The sequence below is a fragment of the Acipenser ruthenus genome, chromosome 23, assembly GCF_902713425.1.
Source record: "Acipenser ruthenus chromosome 23, fAciRut3.2 maternal haplotype, whole genome shotgun sequence".
In the NCBI taxonomy this organism is placed as follows: domain Eukaryota; kingdom Metazoa; phylum Chordata; class Actinopteri; order Acipenseriformes; family Acipenseridae; genus Acipenser; species Acipenser ruthenus.
The window spans coordinates 29,172,818-29,190,726 of NC_081211.1; the positions used below are offsets into that span (position 1 = coordinate 29,172,818).

General features: G+C 45.8%; 1 protein-coding gene across 1 annotated transcript in view; it reads right to left on the reverse strand.

Annotated features, from left to right (window-relative positions):
• Positions 1 to 4,789: 4,789 nt before the first annotated feature.
• Positions 4,790 to 17,909, reverse strand: part of LOC117413364 (peroxisome proliferator-activated receptor gamma coactivator 1-beta-like) — a 34,048-nt gene continuing 20,928 nt past the window's right edge. Inside the window, exons 2-12 of the mRNA XM_058997186.1 lie at positions 14,196 to 14,381; positions 13,672 to 13,884; positions 10,894 to 11,016; positions 9,622 to 10,519; positions 9,448 to 9,493; positions 9,109 to 9,161; positions 8,284 to 8,866; positions 7,939 to 7,990; positions 7,441 to 7,559; positions 7,111 to 7,262; positions 4,790 to 6,591 (exon numbers count right to left, since the gene is read on the reverse strand). Coding sequence (XP_058853169.1) covers positions 6,500 to 6,591; positions 7,111 to 7,262; positions 7,441 to 7,559; positions 7,939 to 7,990; positions 8,284 to 8,866; positions 9,109 to 9,161; positions 9,448 to 9,493; positions 9,622 to 10,519; positions 10,894 to 11,016; positions 13,672 to 13,884; positions 14,196 to 14,381 — 2,517 coding nt within the window. The 3' untranslated portion in view covers positions 4,790 to 6,499. The remainder of the gene's footprint in view (positions 6,592 to 7,110; positions 7,263 to 7,440; positions 7,560 to 7,938; positions 7,991 to 8,283; positions 8,867 to 9,108; positions 9,162 to 9,447; positions 9,494 to 9,621; positions 10,520 to 10,893; positions 11,017 to 13,671; positions 13,885 to 14,195; positions 14,382 to 17,909) is intronic.

Below are 17,909 nucleotides of genomic sequence, written 5' to 3' on the forward strand. Positions count from 1 at the left end.
TGTTTACATAATGTGGTTACTCTGGCATGCACTAGACTAGACGAGTGTACTTACATAGCCAAGACTGCTGGTATGCTTCCACTAGAATGCTATTATTAAAAATCCAATTCAGAGGGATCAGTGCTGGAAACCATGCAGCTCTACTGGAGCATTCCTCAGTGATACATTGTTGGGTGAATTTCAATTTAATAATGCTGCTGATATTAGCCCCTCACATTCCATTCTCTTCCAGTATTCCTGTGTCACACACACGTTTCATTAGCCACCGTTTGCTAACTGGCTGCTCACTGAACGCCCCAGAGTCTGAGTAACCTTTTTCTAAGGGTCTGCTGAAATGTTAATTTAGGAATGCTTTTGAACTATATGAATAAGTACCATGGTAATGAGCTCATTATAACGCGTGGAGAATAATTAGAGAGCTCATTTGTTTTTCATTTCTAAACTGTGCAGTCTTTGTTAAACCAAAGCGATCCCCCAATGTGCTTCCGTTCACTTTCTCTTTATTGTTCGATATAGGAAGCTTGTGATTTTACTCAGTCTTCTGAGATGGTTTATGCTTTAACTTGTTATCCCAGTTACACAATTCTTTACCTCTTTTACAGCTTCATTATGCGAGTCCCACAATAAAAGCCTTCCCGACTGTCCCTAGTGGGAATATTGTGTCCTCCCCATCCCCAACTCCACCTGTGTCCTCTTTGGATATCAGGAAGGTGGGGCAGCCTGGGCTCTGGGCTCTACAAGAGAATCCTAGGACTCGAGTCCTGCTGCATTGCACCATTGTTCTCCAGCTACTGGAGAGCTGAGACCCTCTGGCATGGGTTTATTAGAGGAACGTGTGTCTTTGTGAGGCTGCCTATTGTTCCATAGAACACAGAGGGTATTGTACAGTATGTGTGGCACATATTAGTTTCTGTTAGAAATGGACACTGTGTTTTTTTTTCTGTGACAGATCCAGAGGATGGTTAAGGGGTAGCGGGTTGGTAAACCACTAGATATGAGGGTCAAAATGTTCAGGAGGAAGGACGGCCCCATATACACATTACACCATCTGATTCTGGCCTGTCAGAGCTAAAATAAATAGACTGGTAACTTACCCTTCTATTGCGCTTGATTCATTCACATCCCTAACCCGAACCCCATCCCTATCCCTAACACTATCCCTAACCCTATCGCTATCCCTATCACTATCGCTATCCCTATCGCTATCCCTAACACTATCGCTATCCCTAACACTATCACTATCCCTAACCCTATCGCTATCCCTAACACTATCGCTATCCCTAACACTATCACTAACACTATCACTATCCCTATCACTATCCCTAACACTATCACTAACACTATCACTATCCCTATCACTATCACTAACACTATCACTATCCCTATCACTATCGCTATCCCTAACACTATCACTATCCCTATCACTATCGCTATCCCTAACACTATCACTATCCCTATCACTATCCCTAACACTATCACTATCCCTATCACTATCCCTAACACTATCACTAACACTATCACTATCACTAACACTATCACTATCCCTATCACTATCGCTATCCCTAACACTATCACTATCACTATCACTAACACTATCACTATCCCTATCACTATCGCTATCCCTAACACTATCACTAACACTATCACTATCCCTATCACTATCCCTAACACTATCACTAACACTATCACTATCCCTATCACTATCACTAACACTATCACTATCCCTATCACTATCGCTATCCCTAACACTATCACTATCCCTTTCACTATCGCTATCCCTAACACTATCACTATCCCTATCACTATCCCTAACACTATCACTATCCCTATCACTATCCCTAACACTATCACTAACACTATCACTATCACTAACACTATCACTATCCCTATCACTATCGCTATCCCTAACACTATCACTATCCCTATCACTATCGCTATCCCTAACACTATCACTATCCCTAACACTATCGCTATCCCTAACACTATCACTAACACTATCACTATCCCTATCACTATCCCTAACACTATCACTATCGCTATCCCTATTGCTATCCCTAACACTATCACTATCCCTATCACTATCACTATCCCTATTGCTATCCCTAACACTATCCCTAACACTATCACTATCCCTATCACTATCCCTAACACTATCACTATCGCTATCCCTATTGCTATCCCTAACACTATCACTATCCCTATCACTATCACTATCCCTATTGCTATCCCTAACACTATCCCTAACACTATCACTAACACTATCACTAACACTATCACTATCCCTATCACTATCCCTAACACTATCCCTAACACTATCACTAACACTATCACTATCCCTAACACTATCACTATCCCTATCACTATCGCTATCCCTATTGCTATCCCTAACACTATCACTATCCCTATCACTATCACTATCCCTAACACTATCACTAACACTATCACTATCCCTATCACTATCGCTATCCCTAACACTATCACTATCCCTATCACTATCGCTATCCCTAACACTATCACTATCCCTAACACTATCGCTATCCCTAACACTATCACTAACACTATCACTATCCCTAACACTATCTCTAACCCTATCACTATCGCTATCCCTAACACTATCACTAACACTATCACTATCCCTAACACTATCTCTAACCCTATCACTATCGCTATCCCTAACACTATCACTATCCCTATCACTATCCCTAACACTATCCCTAACACTATCCCTATCTCTAACCCTATCCCTTATCCCTAACCCTATCACTATCCCTAACCCTATCGCTATCCTATGACATGCGCATAGTGCCACAAAAATGGAGACACCAAAATAGTTTAGAATGTTAGAACTATTTAAGCGCACGTGGAAATGTGAGTAAGTTGTTGCGAGTTCAGTATTCTGTTTTCATCGTTTGAGAGTCACTCTTCCCCTATATGATTTTAGCAGCAGCTTGCTGTTGCGGTATTCCTCAAATAACTAGTCTAGTGCTGATTAAGGGCTTTTATGACTAACTCATATGGGTTGTTTGTCAGACACATTTTTTGCTTTAACACGACAGACACACGGTTTTGTTTTCATTAGAGTTTTTATTATTTGGAGGCAAATCAACAGATATATTTATTTTTGACCGTATATGAGCGACATCTCTACAGTTTAATAATGTAAACAACCTCTCCAGAGATATTTTTCTTTAGTTTAAAAGGAAGCTTTTCTTTCAAAAGTATTTACATGAATTAAAATAGAATTTATAATATCACATAATTTCAACTATTTTGGTAAAATTATCTACGAAACTAGAGGATTTGAACAATTCAAAAACACTGAAATGCATTTTGTTCTCACACTCTCAACGCGTATTAAATCACACGATTATTGGGTAAGGAATAAGATTCAAGCTAAAAGTCACATAAATAATAATAATAATAATAATAATAATAATAATAATAATAATAATAATAATACAAAAAAAGAAAAAAATTAAGCAGACATATGTAAAAAATATAAAATCTTACTACCAAACAATACTAAAAAACAAAACCAAAAAAATTACAAAAGAAAAATTAAGTGCCCGATTTGACAGTCATGATTAGATGTAAAAAATCAAAAAAGAAAGTTAAAAATAAAAACGCTATCTTTTAGTTTTTCACACATTTCTGCTGAAAATCCCATACCTTTTCTGTGATACAGTCGACCCAACACAACGGTACACTCTGCAATGCACGCTGGTACTCTGAAGGGTGCTTAGCGATACAGTTCAAATGGGACAGGAATGGGCTGCACCTCAGAACCCCAGAACCTGCACATATGGGACGTGGCTAAACCATCACAGGTACTGAATTGTTCAATCTGACATTGTTGCATTGGAAATCTATACTAAACACAAGCACGTGCAACAGCTGCCCCTCCTCACTTCAAGCAGGAGTCCAGTCCAGTGAGCAGCGTGCCCTGTGCAGGTACAGCAGGTGCTTCAAGCAATGCTCAGCATCACAGCTTGAAATGACCTCATCATCCACACTATATGGAACTATAGCTATCTACATATGGCTGTTTTCAATAGGAAGGGTGCAGTATTTTAAAGGGAGACCTTGCAATTCAAAGACAAGAGGAGTTATTGGGGTTTCAGATGTGCCCAGACCACCACATTAGTGTACAGTAGATATGAAAGCCAACGGGATTTGCTCACAGCTGTGATTCATATAGTCTAGGAACTTGACTGTGAGTTTACAGAGAGCCTTGTTGGCTATGAATAATATGCACACAGTAAAGAGATGTCAAACCCTAATAGCAACAAAGCCCTGCACTGGCTATTCATCCCCAGACTGACCTGAATATTGTTCATATCCAACTATTCTGGAGTAGCAGTGACCGAGTGGATTCTGTGACTGAATGACAGCTAGGGGGTGCTATTTTACAGGTAAACTTCTATTCAGAGCTCACCTGTAAGGCAAGCCAAGTGACGGGCAAAAACGTTTCACAGCAGCGCCACTGGTAGGTATCTTGAGTAGGTAGGGGAATACAGAACTGCATTTGATTTTTTTGTAAATTCCAAGTTGGCTTAATTAGTATGCAAGTGTTTTCTCGTGAGCTTGTGAATAAAAAGAAATAAAAAAAGAGATTCCCTTCCTTTACAACCCGTACACTTAACTTCTTTTAACTTATGCATATATATATATATTTATTTGTAGAAAAAACAGGACTACTACCCACCACCATTATCGTCCGTTTTCTACTGACACATCCACATTGAGCAGTACAGCACACAACAGCACACTTCAAGTCTAGGCATGGTACTATATATATATATATATATATATATATATATATATATATATATATATATATATATATACACACACACACACACACACACACACACACACACCATAGAGAAGCCAATATAACAAGATTAATGATGTAAACCAGCACATTCTCTCATGATTTAGTAGTACACATACTAAGTACAGAAACTCATTCAGGACCGCACGCGATCAGTAAGGTTAACGCAGGTACAGTATGTACAACACTAAGAGAATCACAGCTCAATGCCAGGAAAAGCCCAGACAGGCTGGTCCTTTCAGAGCATTGGTTGAATACTGAATAAGGCTGTTTTTTTCTGTTGTACTTAGTTTGCGTTCTAATAAATTAGAAGGAGAATCAAGTGATGTAAACATTTTACTGTGTAGAAAGAGAAGCAAAATCTGAAGTGGGGAGAGGAGGGGAGGTGGATAGGAAAAAAAAATACTATCCACATCCACCCCCTACCCCACCCCACCCCACCCCCGGCTAGGGCAGGGGCAAGAACCAGACACAGAGACAGAAAGAGACTGGTTATCCAGACGTCTCAATCGCAAGCCTTAGGGCTTGCTTCCCACGACAATTACACCACAGAGACGAGACAGGGACCAGACAGGGACCAGACGCAGATACAGATCTCTCCTTACAGAAGGCTAAAAAGAGAAACATGGAACAATGGTATATATAGAGCCACAAGTGCTTTCGAGGATGGCTCAGATTGTCCCCCCCGCCTTTGAAAGGGAGAGAGAAAAGAAATGTCACATGAGGTAGAAGAACCCCCCTCTGATTACTCAGCTGCACGAGGATGCTGGATTCTCCGTCAAAGCCTCTGAATGCAAAAATCTGCTCGGCTCTTTAGAAAGAAGTTTATTTCTGTCACATCCAAGAGGCAAAGCACCGCCACACAGGCAAGACACTGAAACATGCTTCCTTCTTTCGGGGATCTCAACAGAAACCCAGGAGCCTCCTGTCATACAGCAGGCCTCCTCTGTCAGGAGAGCTCTCTAGCAGGGTGTGGAACATTCACAGCATGGTGGCACTTACAGTGGAGCAGTACAGTGTGCACAGGAAGTTCTCTGCAGTTCCAGGCAGCATTAGCCAATTAAATTCACTCTTGCTCCCATACCTCAATCCTGCTTCCTCCACAGAAACCAGCAGACGCTGAAGGAAGGGGGGGGGGGGGGGGGGGCAGAAAGATCATCACCTCATTCAAAGTGCATAGATGACACAGAGGAAGCACTAACATTTACAAAACAAGTTGATTTTGTATGAGTGTAAACCATTCCGTTTTGTTTGTTTGTTTGTTTTGTACGAATGCACACAGTTTACATCCAACGATTCAGGCTATGTTAAAGCAGTTGCTAGATGACTAATTGGAGAATTCAGCTGCGAATCTCACACCCCTTCCCCCCCAGTGGATACTAAAATAGACACACACGCACACGCACATCACAACGACCAACGGGGGAAACACTATTGCTACACAGCCCTGCCCCTTTCTTGTGGGGTGGGGGGGGGGTGTTCATGTTGTGAACACACACACACACACAGGAAGCAGTTTCTGTTCAATGTAAACTTTTTTTTTTTTTTTTAAAAAGAGACAAGGTATTTTTCTTCTTCTTCTTCCTCTTCCAATGTTAAAAAGGTAAACATAAGGAGTTGCCCTGGTTGAGGTACGGAGGCATGTCCCTGTAGAGTTAAGGCTTGTCAGCGATGCAGGCTCTTCTGCGCCTCTTTCAGCAGGGTGTCGAAGTCCACGGCATCATACTTGCTCTTCACTGGGCCCAGGCCACCATCGTCTGAGGAAACAGATTCGTTTACATTGCAGAACATGCTGGATACCAGAAAGCTAAGGGTTAACGCTAGAAGTGGTTTCAAAATACACTGCGCAGCGATGGAAAAAAGACTGCACAGCAGTGTGAGCCATTCCTGGTTTTACTATGAGTTTAATAAGACACAGCTCAGCTTGTTACCTAGACACTGGGGCTAATCAAGCTCCTAGTAAAACCTGGAATGGGTGACACTGCTACGCATTAGGATTTGTATTCCCATCCCTGCTGTAAAAGCCCTTTCCACAAATGTTTTTTTCTAAAAGGTATAAAATGCATAGTCTAAAATTGGTTGACACTTTGATGGTTCTGTGGTTCTGTAACGAGTGAAGACTTAACAGCTAATTGTGGTTAAGAAACTAAACAGAGCAAAGATTCAGTGTAATTGTGAACTATTTGTCAGGTAGCAGCCGGCCCCTGTTTCAGTGCAGCAGGGGCTCACTGTAAGCATCATGTTGCAGTAATGAGAGTCAGTGCCCTATGCCTCACCCAGGTCGATGTAGGGCTTCCTGCAGAACCTCCGCAGACCTCCAATGGTAATCTGGGGGGCGGGCTCTCGTCTCTTCCGAGGCGCCTGCTCATTCGTCCAGTCTGGGGGGGTGGAGCCAGTCTGCTTGTAGGTAATGAGGCCACACCTTTCACTGAGGAGAGAGCAAAACAGTTTACAATCCCCGCAACACAAACCCATTTGAAGTGCATCGATACAGTACAGATCAATCTGTTCTTTTACAGAAGCACCAAGGCTGGGAACTGTCACCTCCACTTTGTGTTTGGGGCTATGGAAACGTAACACAATTAAAATAAGGATCCACTACGTACTTGTTCTTCATGACGATTCTGCAGTCCTCCAGCTCTCCGAATGACTCAAAGCGTCGCCGAAGCATTGGCTGGGTGACTCTGTTCGGGAGGTGGTGAATGCACAACACGCGACAATCATCCTGCGCAAAGAAACACAATGAAGAATGTGTTTATTAAAACTGCACAAGTCCTTGAGATGCACATAGATTTCAATAACAGAATAGGCTGTATACACACACACACACCCACACACCCACACACACACAGACACGCACACACACACACACACATACAGACACGCACACACACACACAGGCACACACACACAGACACACACAGACACACCCACACACACACACACCCACACACATGCACACACGCAGACACACACACACAAACACGCATACACACACCCACGCACACACACACACGCACCCACACACACAGTACATGCAGTAGAAACAATTAAAAGAGGTATTCTACACAAGCATTTTAATTTCCAACTTTACTCCCACTTACACTGCTTTTATTTCTTTGTTTCTCCTTGTGACACGTCTCCGAATTCTCACAGCTGTGGAGAGACAGAGAAAGGGAAGCTTTTGGTTTTCTTGGGAAATTAGGCTGACAAAAAGAACAGCTTTAAAAAGAAGTGGTTAAGTGCTTTGCTAGCAGGTAAAACAATGCTGCCTGTACATGCCTAACAGAATAAAATATTCAAACCTTCCCAATGCATATCCACTAATAGCAGAAATGTCTTGATAAATAGGTTTCACAGTTCACACACATAAAGAACGGCACTAATCGCTGCAACCTCAATGAATGGGAAGAAGAGGTGGGACGACAGAAATAAGCAGCGTCTGCTACCTGAAGCTCTGACGCCCGCTTGGAGATCTGGAACGACAGCACGGGGTGCAGGAGGCGGGTCGCCCTGGAGTGGGGGGGCGTGACGAGCGCTCTGGGGACTCCCCGGAGTTACGGGGGGCTAAGGCCAGGGGTGACCCGGATCGGGACCGCGGGGAGCCCTCCCCCTCGCTGTCTGGCCACCGCAGGTACTCCGGCACCTTGGAGAAGAGCCGCTCGTCGCGTGGTGGGCCGAAGTGTCGCCTCAGCCTGGCGCTGACCGCGTGCTCTTCCTCCTCCTGGCAGACAGGGGGCGACGGCTTCTTGCGGCGCTCCCCCGGCACGCTCTGCAGGCAGTAGTCGTGGTCCCCGAAGGTGCGCTGGACGGTTCTCCTGCCCCCCTGGCTCGCCACTTCTTCGCCCGCCTTGCCCTCTTTACGCAGTTGCGCGTACAGCTCTGTCTGTTCCAGCGTCTTCCGTGAGGCTGGTCTCCCCCCTCCCCCCGCAGGCAGGCAGGATCCTTTCGGGGGGGACTCCCCTTTGACCTCCGGCTTGAAGAGGTCCTCCTCAAGTGGTTTGTGTGGAGGTGTGGTGGGAGGTGTGAGCCCTGCGCACACACAAACAAACAAACATCGACACGAGTTGGTCATGTTTTAGTTAATTAGTGACTTTCAACAAAAAGGTGCGTCATCAAATGATCAGTGATCTTATCACGCATCAGACAGGTAGCCTATCAGGACCCTCACATGTATCGCGACACGTCTCGTATTGGGACCTGTACATGGCATTAGTGTATAAAGAGGGGCTCCCTGTGCAGCTCACTGTGAAGAGACTGCCCTGTCTGCTTACCTGCTGTTCCACACAGCTCCACTCTCAGTGTCTGTTCAAAGGGCTTGTTATCACTGCACAAGACAGAGAGGAGAACATGAATGTCACACATTTCACAAGCCATGCCAAAGTTCTTATACCAGTATCTAATACCAATATACCACTGACAACAGCGCTATGGGCGGTATGCCGAAAGAGTGTGGCAAAACGTTTTCACATATACGACATGATAATATGCAGATTGCTTACGGTATGGAGTTTGCTTTCTCTCAATGGGAAGCAGTGAGTTACAGCCTCTTGGTAAGATACCTATTTTGCAGTTGACTGATTTATAAATCTGTGATGTAAGCAGACACCTACCCTTGGGGCTTGGGAGCCAGAGGAAGGGTCAGGCAGGCACGTTTGTCTGTAAGAAACATCAGGCAGAAATTAACCACAATTAATAGAATGAATTAGTCAGAACAAAATAGACCCCTGGCCTGAGGAAAGCATAAGCCTCCTCATTTATAATAAGTTTTAAAATATCAGCCGTACCATTTTGAGCTGCCGATGAGTTGATCACTGCTGACTTTTCCAATTCCTTCTTGAAGCAGGTGCTTTGGCTGGGTCTTTCTGCTGGGCAGGGCTTTGTAGACCCCACCTCTTTTCCCTCCCCCAGGCCAGGCATTGGCTCCGCCTTCACCCTCCATGCTCCTCCCCCCCTGGGCTTCTTGGCGAAGCGCCCGGGGCATGAGGCCAGTCTCCTGGAGCGCCTCACAGAAAAGGAGGCCCCTTCTACTTTCCTTCCCGGCTCTGACGCTGCAGGCCCCTGGGTACAATCTGGAGTCGTCTCCGTCTCCGTGGCTCTCGGAACAACATTCACTGGTTCCGGTTTGACCTTGCAGTCCTGTTCCTTCGTCACAGGGGGCCAGGGCAGAGTCCCTTTGGGAGAGCAGGAGGCGATGTAGGGAGGGCTGCGGATCCTGTAAGGCTTGCTCACGTCGTAGCAGGAGGCTGACTCTAAGAGCTCCCTGAGTAGCGAATGCCCCTTCAACTCTCTCTTGCGCACAAACATGCCCCGCGTGCGCTCGCAGCTGTCTGTCTGAGGGGCTGCCTTGACACTCGGCAAGGGGCAGTCCAGCCTGGCTCTCCGCACGGAGCCTGGGCACTCGCGCTCCCTCCTGTCCGAGCCAGGGTGCTTGCGGACGGGAAGGCAGTAGGTGTGCATGTACCTGATGAGATCCACCACCGAGCGCAGCTCCTCTGGCGAGGAGTACTGTGGGGGGGCGGGCGGAGCGGGGGCCTCGGCCTCACTGGAGGAGTCCTCCTCGGAGCCGCTCTCCTCCTCACTGTCCTCGGTCTCAGGGGCGCAGGTCAGGTGCCGATGCAGCTCTGAGCACTTGCGACTGGGGGGGAGGAATCCTCTGGGCTTTCTGTCCAAGCCGCTCAGACACTGTGGGGACAGCAGGGGGCAGACATGACCTCTCTGTTAAACCTTTTGTTGATTTATTCATTACCGTATTTAGAGAAAAGAAGCCTCTTAACATAGGATCATCTCACTCATCGGAATTCTAATGTAAAAGCACATGTTTTTTACAGTTTTTTCTTTACCATATAAAAGAGAAGTGCCAAAAAATTGACAAAAAGTTTTGATTTAATTTTTAGTTTGCAAGTATTTGCTCTAAAACTAGAAGGTTTGCATTAAAAACAAAAAGACCATTCAGAAATACCTGCCCATTTCCAACCATGTTGTTTAGAAAACTCTAACATTTATTGACACGTTGCTCCAGCATCTTCAGTCTTAAAGGAGGGAAGAGAGGCTCTTACCTTGACTGAAGGCCGCTGGGATTTAGACTTGTGGATCCCGTTGCTATGACGATGGATGCTGCCTTGTTTGTGCGTTTCATAACTGACAGGCACGTTGGCGGGGGAGAGTAGGAGCTTCTTGAGCTGTGGGGAGAAGTTTGGGAACAACTGTAATTCACACATAACAGACACTGACAAATATCACTGCTTAAAACCACTACAATCCCCTATACCCCCGAAACCACAACCCCCACCGCTCTGCCCCTCCGCCCTTGACCCAAGCTGCAAAACCTGGACATCAACCTCCTAAAATGAAGCCCCACTTCCAGAGCTGCATTGAGTCCTTGCTGTGAACAATTGTACAGTTCAATTCTAGCGGTTTCTATTGCTGGAAAAGGACCAGAGGAAGTTGCTTATAGACACTTGCATTGAGCTGGACGAAGCAGGGCACAGGTGAGATTATTTTCTATAGCATGGTCTGGCTCATTCTCGTTTCTACAAAACAGTCAGATGGAAGGCGGGAGCGTACGTGACTTTGTGACGTGAATAGAGCGCCCCCCACTGACCAGGACGACAACAGAGGGGGCGACACACAGTTCCCATTTGTGCCAACTTGGCAATATCATGAATGATTTTGTTTTTATTAGTATCCATCCGCTGGGTAATCAGGGAAGCGGGGAGAGGGTTACTACATTCAATGAAAAACAGTTTGGCACTACGAGAAGTTTCTTTCATAAAGACTGCAGTTTCCTGCCTCCCCTTATGAATACTCCCCTTGTTCTCTATTGTACAGGTCAATCACTTTGAATTGAGGTGCAGTTACAGGCAAAGAACACAAGGTGGAGCTCTACGCCACTTAAAAGTAGACAATTTCACAGGATTACACAACCCAGAAAAAAAAAAAAAAATACAGTGGATAAACTTGTGTAAGAGCTTTCTCAGAGCCATTTCGGTGATGACTCACACATTCTTACTGCCCCCTAATACATCTTCACATATACATTTAGGCATTTATATATATATATATATATATATATATATTGTTTAAAAAAGTTATCCTTTATTAATCAGTCTCTAATTCCAGCTAGAAATTCCAGAAGTGGTTTTGGTGGTCATGGTGGTTTTTCATGAGAGAATGCGTAGTCTGCATAGTAGCTTCACTGTAATATTCTGTAGCTCATACACTCTAGCGCAATTAAGTACTCCAGTAAACGAACCCATCTGCTGATAAGATGTGGCAGGACTTTCTAAACCAGCCTGATAACCAGTCACATTTGCAGCTTGGGTCACTTTCAACGGCACGCACGTCATGGCTCCTTGCCATTCTTGATTAGGCTGCTGTTCATTTCAATGAAGTCAGGGACTGACATTAGCATCCCATGGAAATAAAGTCCTTGAACTATTTGTGCTGGCCATCGGGACCTCTACCCTGAAGAAGTCGCTTGTGTCCCTGCTTGTCTGTATTCTGCACCGCACGGTCCTGTTACTGGAGGAGATGTCTTAGAAAGGCAAACACATTGGCATTCAAGACACGTTTCACACTGCCAAGGCTACAGATCAACCTGGAATTCATTGCCGTGCTCCTGATTCCCAATTCCGAACCCTTAATTACACAATTAAAGGCACTGGCCGCAACGGAGAGGGGTTTACTGAACTCAAAAGGCATGCTTTTAAAAGAAAACACCTTCCTTAAGTGAACAAAACCCATTTCCAACCTAAGCCTGTTTCGTAATTCCACAATCAATACTCATCTTTTAAACACATCACTTAAACATCTTATATACAGCAAAGGTGAAAGAAAAGGACAGAAGCATCCACATGCCGAATATACCACCCCCTTTACACTCGCCAGATCAAAAGCTGCACAGCGTTGAGTTTCAATGCAAAACACATCACTCAAACCCCGTGTGATTATAATGAAATCTGGACCGCTTCTGTGTCCATGCATCGCCAACAAGCCACAATTTACAAAACACAGAGTGAGGTTGAAAAGGGTAATTTGATGGAGCTGCTGTTCTCTTTACTTGTTGAGAGTCTCATTTTGATCCACACAATCTCATCCAAAGGGAACGGATGATTTATGATACATGACTGCATCCCCACTGCTGACTTGCTTGCAGCAGGCAAGTATAAATGGGGCAACATAAGCTTATTTACTCAAATGAAAGAAGAGAGAGGGCTTCAAGTGAAAAGGGTACAGCTGTTCTCTCTGTCGGTCACAGCTCCAGAGGTAGGAATAGGGGACCTTAGAGGATACACAGGAGAGTGAAAGACAGTCATGAGAAGGAGGGGGCGCACCCAGGAGAGGCTCTGAGAGTGTGAGAGAGTGAGAGACAGTCATGAGAAGGAGGGGGTGCTGTCAGGAGAGGCTCTGAGAGTGTGAGAGAGTGAGAGACAGTCATGAGAAGGAGGGGGCGCACCCAGGAGAGGCTCTGAGAGTGTGAGAGAGTGAGAGACAGTCATGAGAAGGAGGGGGCACACCCAGGAGAGGCTCTGAGAGTGTGAGAGAGTGAGAGACAGTCATGAGAAGGAGGGGGTGCACCCAGGAGAGGCTCTGAGAGTGTGAGAGAGTGAGAGACAGTCATGAGAAGGAGGGGGCGCTGCCAGGAGAGGCTCTCCAGCTCCAGGGGTCTCCAGCAGTAACATGCCTGAAAGAAGGGGTCTGTTAGAGCAGTAGCTATGAGAATCGAAAAGCCCAAAATTAGAAAAATTCAGACCTTTGTTGCCTATCATACCCATGCTGAGGGGTAGTCAGAGGCCCATCCAAATCCACCATAAACAGGAAGGAAGGGTTCTTACTAGAGACAGGTCTTCAGTCTCTGGGCTGGGGGGGGCTGGGAATGGGTGACTTTCTTCTAAGTTGGGGTCCTCCTCCTCCTCCTCCTCCTTCTCCTGCCCCTCAGCAACCTCCCCAAGCGAGGGGAACACAGACAGCCCCCCCACCTCGTCCACTACCATCCCATCCAGACTGTCTGTGAGGGCAGCCAGCAGCGCAGCATTCTCCTCTTCTGTCTGAGGGGGGGAGAGTGAGACAGTGAGAGAGAGTGAGACTGAGAATAAGCGAGAATGAGACAATGACTGAGCGAGAGAGTGAGACTGAGGGAGTGATAGAGGGAGTGAGAGTAAGTCAGTGGGAGAGTGATACTGTGATATTATATGTGAGTGAGTGTGAAAGTGAGACACAGAGAGTAAGACAGTGAGAGAGTGAGACATGCCACTCCTGATTAAAAGCCTCATTATTTCTATAGGGGAGAGAGTGAGATTACAGAGAAACCCCAATCTGCTGCCCTGCCCTGGTTCCCCCCTACTGTAACTGTGCACACCTCAAAGAGCTCTGAGTCGCCCACGCTGAACTGGCTCGAGGCAGAGGAGGCTGCTGATTGGTCGTGGCACCATTGCAGCTCGCTGAGGCAGTTGGCAGAATCGAAATCGCTGGAGTCCAGGCGGAAGAAGTCGATCTCAGGGAAATCAGCGTCCAGGCGGTCAGTGCAGGCTTCCTTCTCTCCGAACTGCAGGAAACACACAGCGAGGACGGGTCAGTGCAGCGCAGCAAACACAACAACACAAGCGTGTGAATCAAACGCAGCAGAGCACGGACTGTCCCTCGCACGACACACACACACGGGATCAGGTGGGTCCGTATCAAACACTGAAGATTACTGATGTCTCACAAGAGCTCCACCACCAGGCTCCCTGCAGGAATTAGAGGCTATTAGACTGGCTGATGCATCAATGCAATGTCGAGTCAGGGTCACACCGCCATGGCTGTGCCTTACACCCTACCAGTTCTGTCAGGAGTTCCTATGTTCATAAGAAAATGTACTAAACTAACTGAGTGGATTATGCAGATATCAGGTTGAGATAATAAAAAAAAAAAACACAGTGCATGAGACAGCATTGTTTGGAGCTGCTGCACGCTCCTGTGCTGTTCTGAGGTATCATCGTCACTCAGAACCATACAGTACTAGGTCAGCTGCTTGCTGAGCACACTGTTTTTTATATTGAATTATTCAGAGCCTGGAGTACGCTGTGTTCTTTCTTGTGTTCTTACAGTTTGGTCATGCTTCAGCATACAAATAATACTCAGAACAGGACTGCTTCTAACCCTGTATAATGTGTTAAAGGGATAGAGTTAGGGTCAGGGTTAGGGTCAGGGTTAGGTTAGGGTCAGGGTGAAGGTTAAGGTATGCTGTATTTAAAAGGAAAGTTATTGTTGGAGTGTGTTTTTTTTTTTATTTCAGGTGGAGAAGGTTAATCAATCAGTGCAACTGTGCTTTTAATTCCCTTTAAAAGCTCCCCCCTTCCCCCCTGAGCCTGTATCAGTGCTGACTTCTGTTTCAATCCTGACAGAGACACACCCTAGGCAGGCTGAGGGAAGCAGGGGTGCACTTTCCAAACAGGCCAGGTCCCAAAGGAGCAGGCATTAACACTCCTCTCACATCCGCGCTCATGTGCCTCGGTGACTCATCCCAGCTCTCCCCCCGTCTCCCCTCCCTCCCTCTCTGCACTACTCCTGGCTCACGGCATTAAGAAAATGGGACTGAGCAAAATCAATTCCAATGCATTCTTCCAGCTGGGTTTTATTTCCAGACCATCTTTGTCTCTCTATTGTATTCTTTACGGTTTGCCGAGTTAATCAATAAGAAACAACAATTCTTTTATTTTCTTTTCTTTTTCCCATTAAGGTATTGATATGATTTCCTCTGCTAGATTACCCACCTGAGAAGTAACATTTCTTATTACAAGACAGGACTGATTGGACAAGGGAAACATACTGCTTACCTGCCTCTCTGCCTGCCAGCCTGCCTGCCTGCCTCTCTGCCTACCTCTCTGCCTGCCTGCCTGCCTGCCTGCCTCACTGCCTGCCTGCCTGCCTCTCTGCCTGCCTGCCTGTCTGCCTGCCTGCCTGTCTGCCTGTCTGTCTGACTGCCTGCCTGTCTGCCTGCCTCCCTTCCATTCTATGACTCTACCAAGAAGGCCACCCTCTGCCTTGAGCAAGTCCTCAGCTTTTAAGACTTTTGCCCAGTTCCTCAGCTATAATGACTAGACAACACTGCTTCCCTCAATCACTCATCTCAATTGTACCTCAAAGTCAGCAGAAACGATAAAGGAGAAGCTCTGGGTTTGCAGTGCATTTTAGGACAAGCTTGTGGTAATGACCTCTTGAAGTACAGTAAATAACTGTGAAAGTCAGCGCGTGTGGTTATTATTATAATAAACTTGTGACTTACTGTAACTTCCTTGCAAGATCAATGTTATCTAGGCCATGTAGTGCTATATTCAAATAAAACTGCCCCTGGCGTGGCTTCTGAGAATGTAAATTAGCCCAGCCACATACCAGTGCAAGGGGAGTGTCTCTGAAGAGACAGCCCCTATCATCATTAACACAATCCTGGCTGATGCATTCTATCAGTGCAAGGGGAGTGTCTCTGAAGAGACAGCCCCTATCATCATTAACACAATCCTGGCTGATGTATTCTATCAGTGCAAGGGGAGTGTCTCTGAAGAGACAGCCCCTATCATCATTAACACAATCCTGGCTGATGCATTCTATCAGTGCAAGGGGAGTGTCTCTGAAGAGACAGCCCCTATCATCATTAACACAATCCTGGCTGATGTATTCTATCAGTGCAAGGGGAGTGTCTCTGAAGAGACAGCCCCTATCACCATTAACACAATCCTGGCTGATGCAGTCTATCAGTGCAAAGGGAGTGTCTCTGAAGAGACAGCCCCTATCATCATTAACACAATCCTGGCTGATGTATTCTATCAGTGCAAGGGGAGTGTCTCTGAAGAGACAGCCCCTATCACCATTAACACAATCCTGGCTGATGCATTCTATCAGTGCAAGGGGAGTGTCTCTGAAGAGACAGCCCCTATCATCATTAACACAATCCTGGCTGATGCATTCTATCAGTGCAAGGGGAGTGTCTCTGAAGAGACAGCTCCTATCATCATTAACACAATCCTGGCTGATGCATTCGGACTGTGCTGGTGCACAGCAAGTGCTTAATTCTGCACCAGTTTCCTTTTCACCTGTGCTTTCTCCCTACACCCCGTACAGTTAAATGCTATCTCTGCAGCAGCTTTCATCCCAGCCTGGCTTGACAGTAACCCTTGTACACACGTTATTTAAACAAGGTAATTACATTGTCTGAAATGAAAACTTAATACCCCTGAAAACGGGGCGGCTTTCAGACCACTCAGCAGCGACAAATCCAGCCGTCTGTGTTTCTAAGACCTGCCTGGCTGGTGCAGATTTAGAAGCTCCTGTTTCCAATCAGCCAGGCATTAAAGATGTATCAGCAATCCATTAGGAAAGGGCTTTCTGTCCTGCAAGTGCCCCCAGGGCATCAGTACAGCATTTGTAAGCAAATAGAATAATCAAATAAAAAAAGGAAAGGTAAACGCAGCTCAACATGCTTTCCATTTCTGTTCTTCCAACTCCATCCTTCCTGCCTCTACAGCGCAGGGCTCAGTGTCAGGAGGAGTGCTAAAAATACCCTCATAATGATATCCCACGGCATCCATTGCTATGTGCTACACAGATGTCTGCCAGAGGTCCACAGTGGCGTCCCACTCAGTCACAGAATAAGGCTTGGCTGCTTCCGGACAGCTTATTGTTGTCTCCTAGGAATCAGTCACGCTGTAGGATATGTGCGTGTCGTAATGCTATTCCAGTGCCCTTTACTTTGAACCACTCTCTCTGAAACCAGCACAGGAGCAAAACATTCAAGACCCTTGTGTATAGGACCAAACATGGACCATCAGAATTCACAGGCATTTAATAGAGCAAAGTATAAGAGGACCTGGTTACTTCAATACAGAAAGCTGGGATTTTACAGGACTGAGAATCACAAAGCTGAGATCTTACAGGGCTGAGAATCGGAAGGCTGAGATTTTACAGGACGGAGAATCACAAAGCTGAGATCTCACAGAACAGAGAATCACAAAGCTGAAACCTACAGCCAGCAGATTCAGCTCGAGTTTCAGATTGAATAAGCTTCCAGCCCACTCAGAAACGCCTGCCAGGTAAC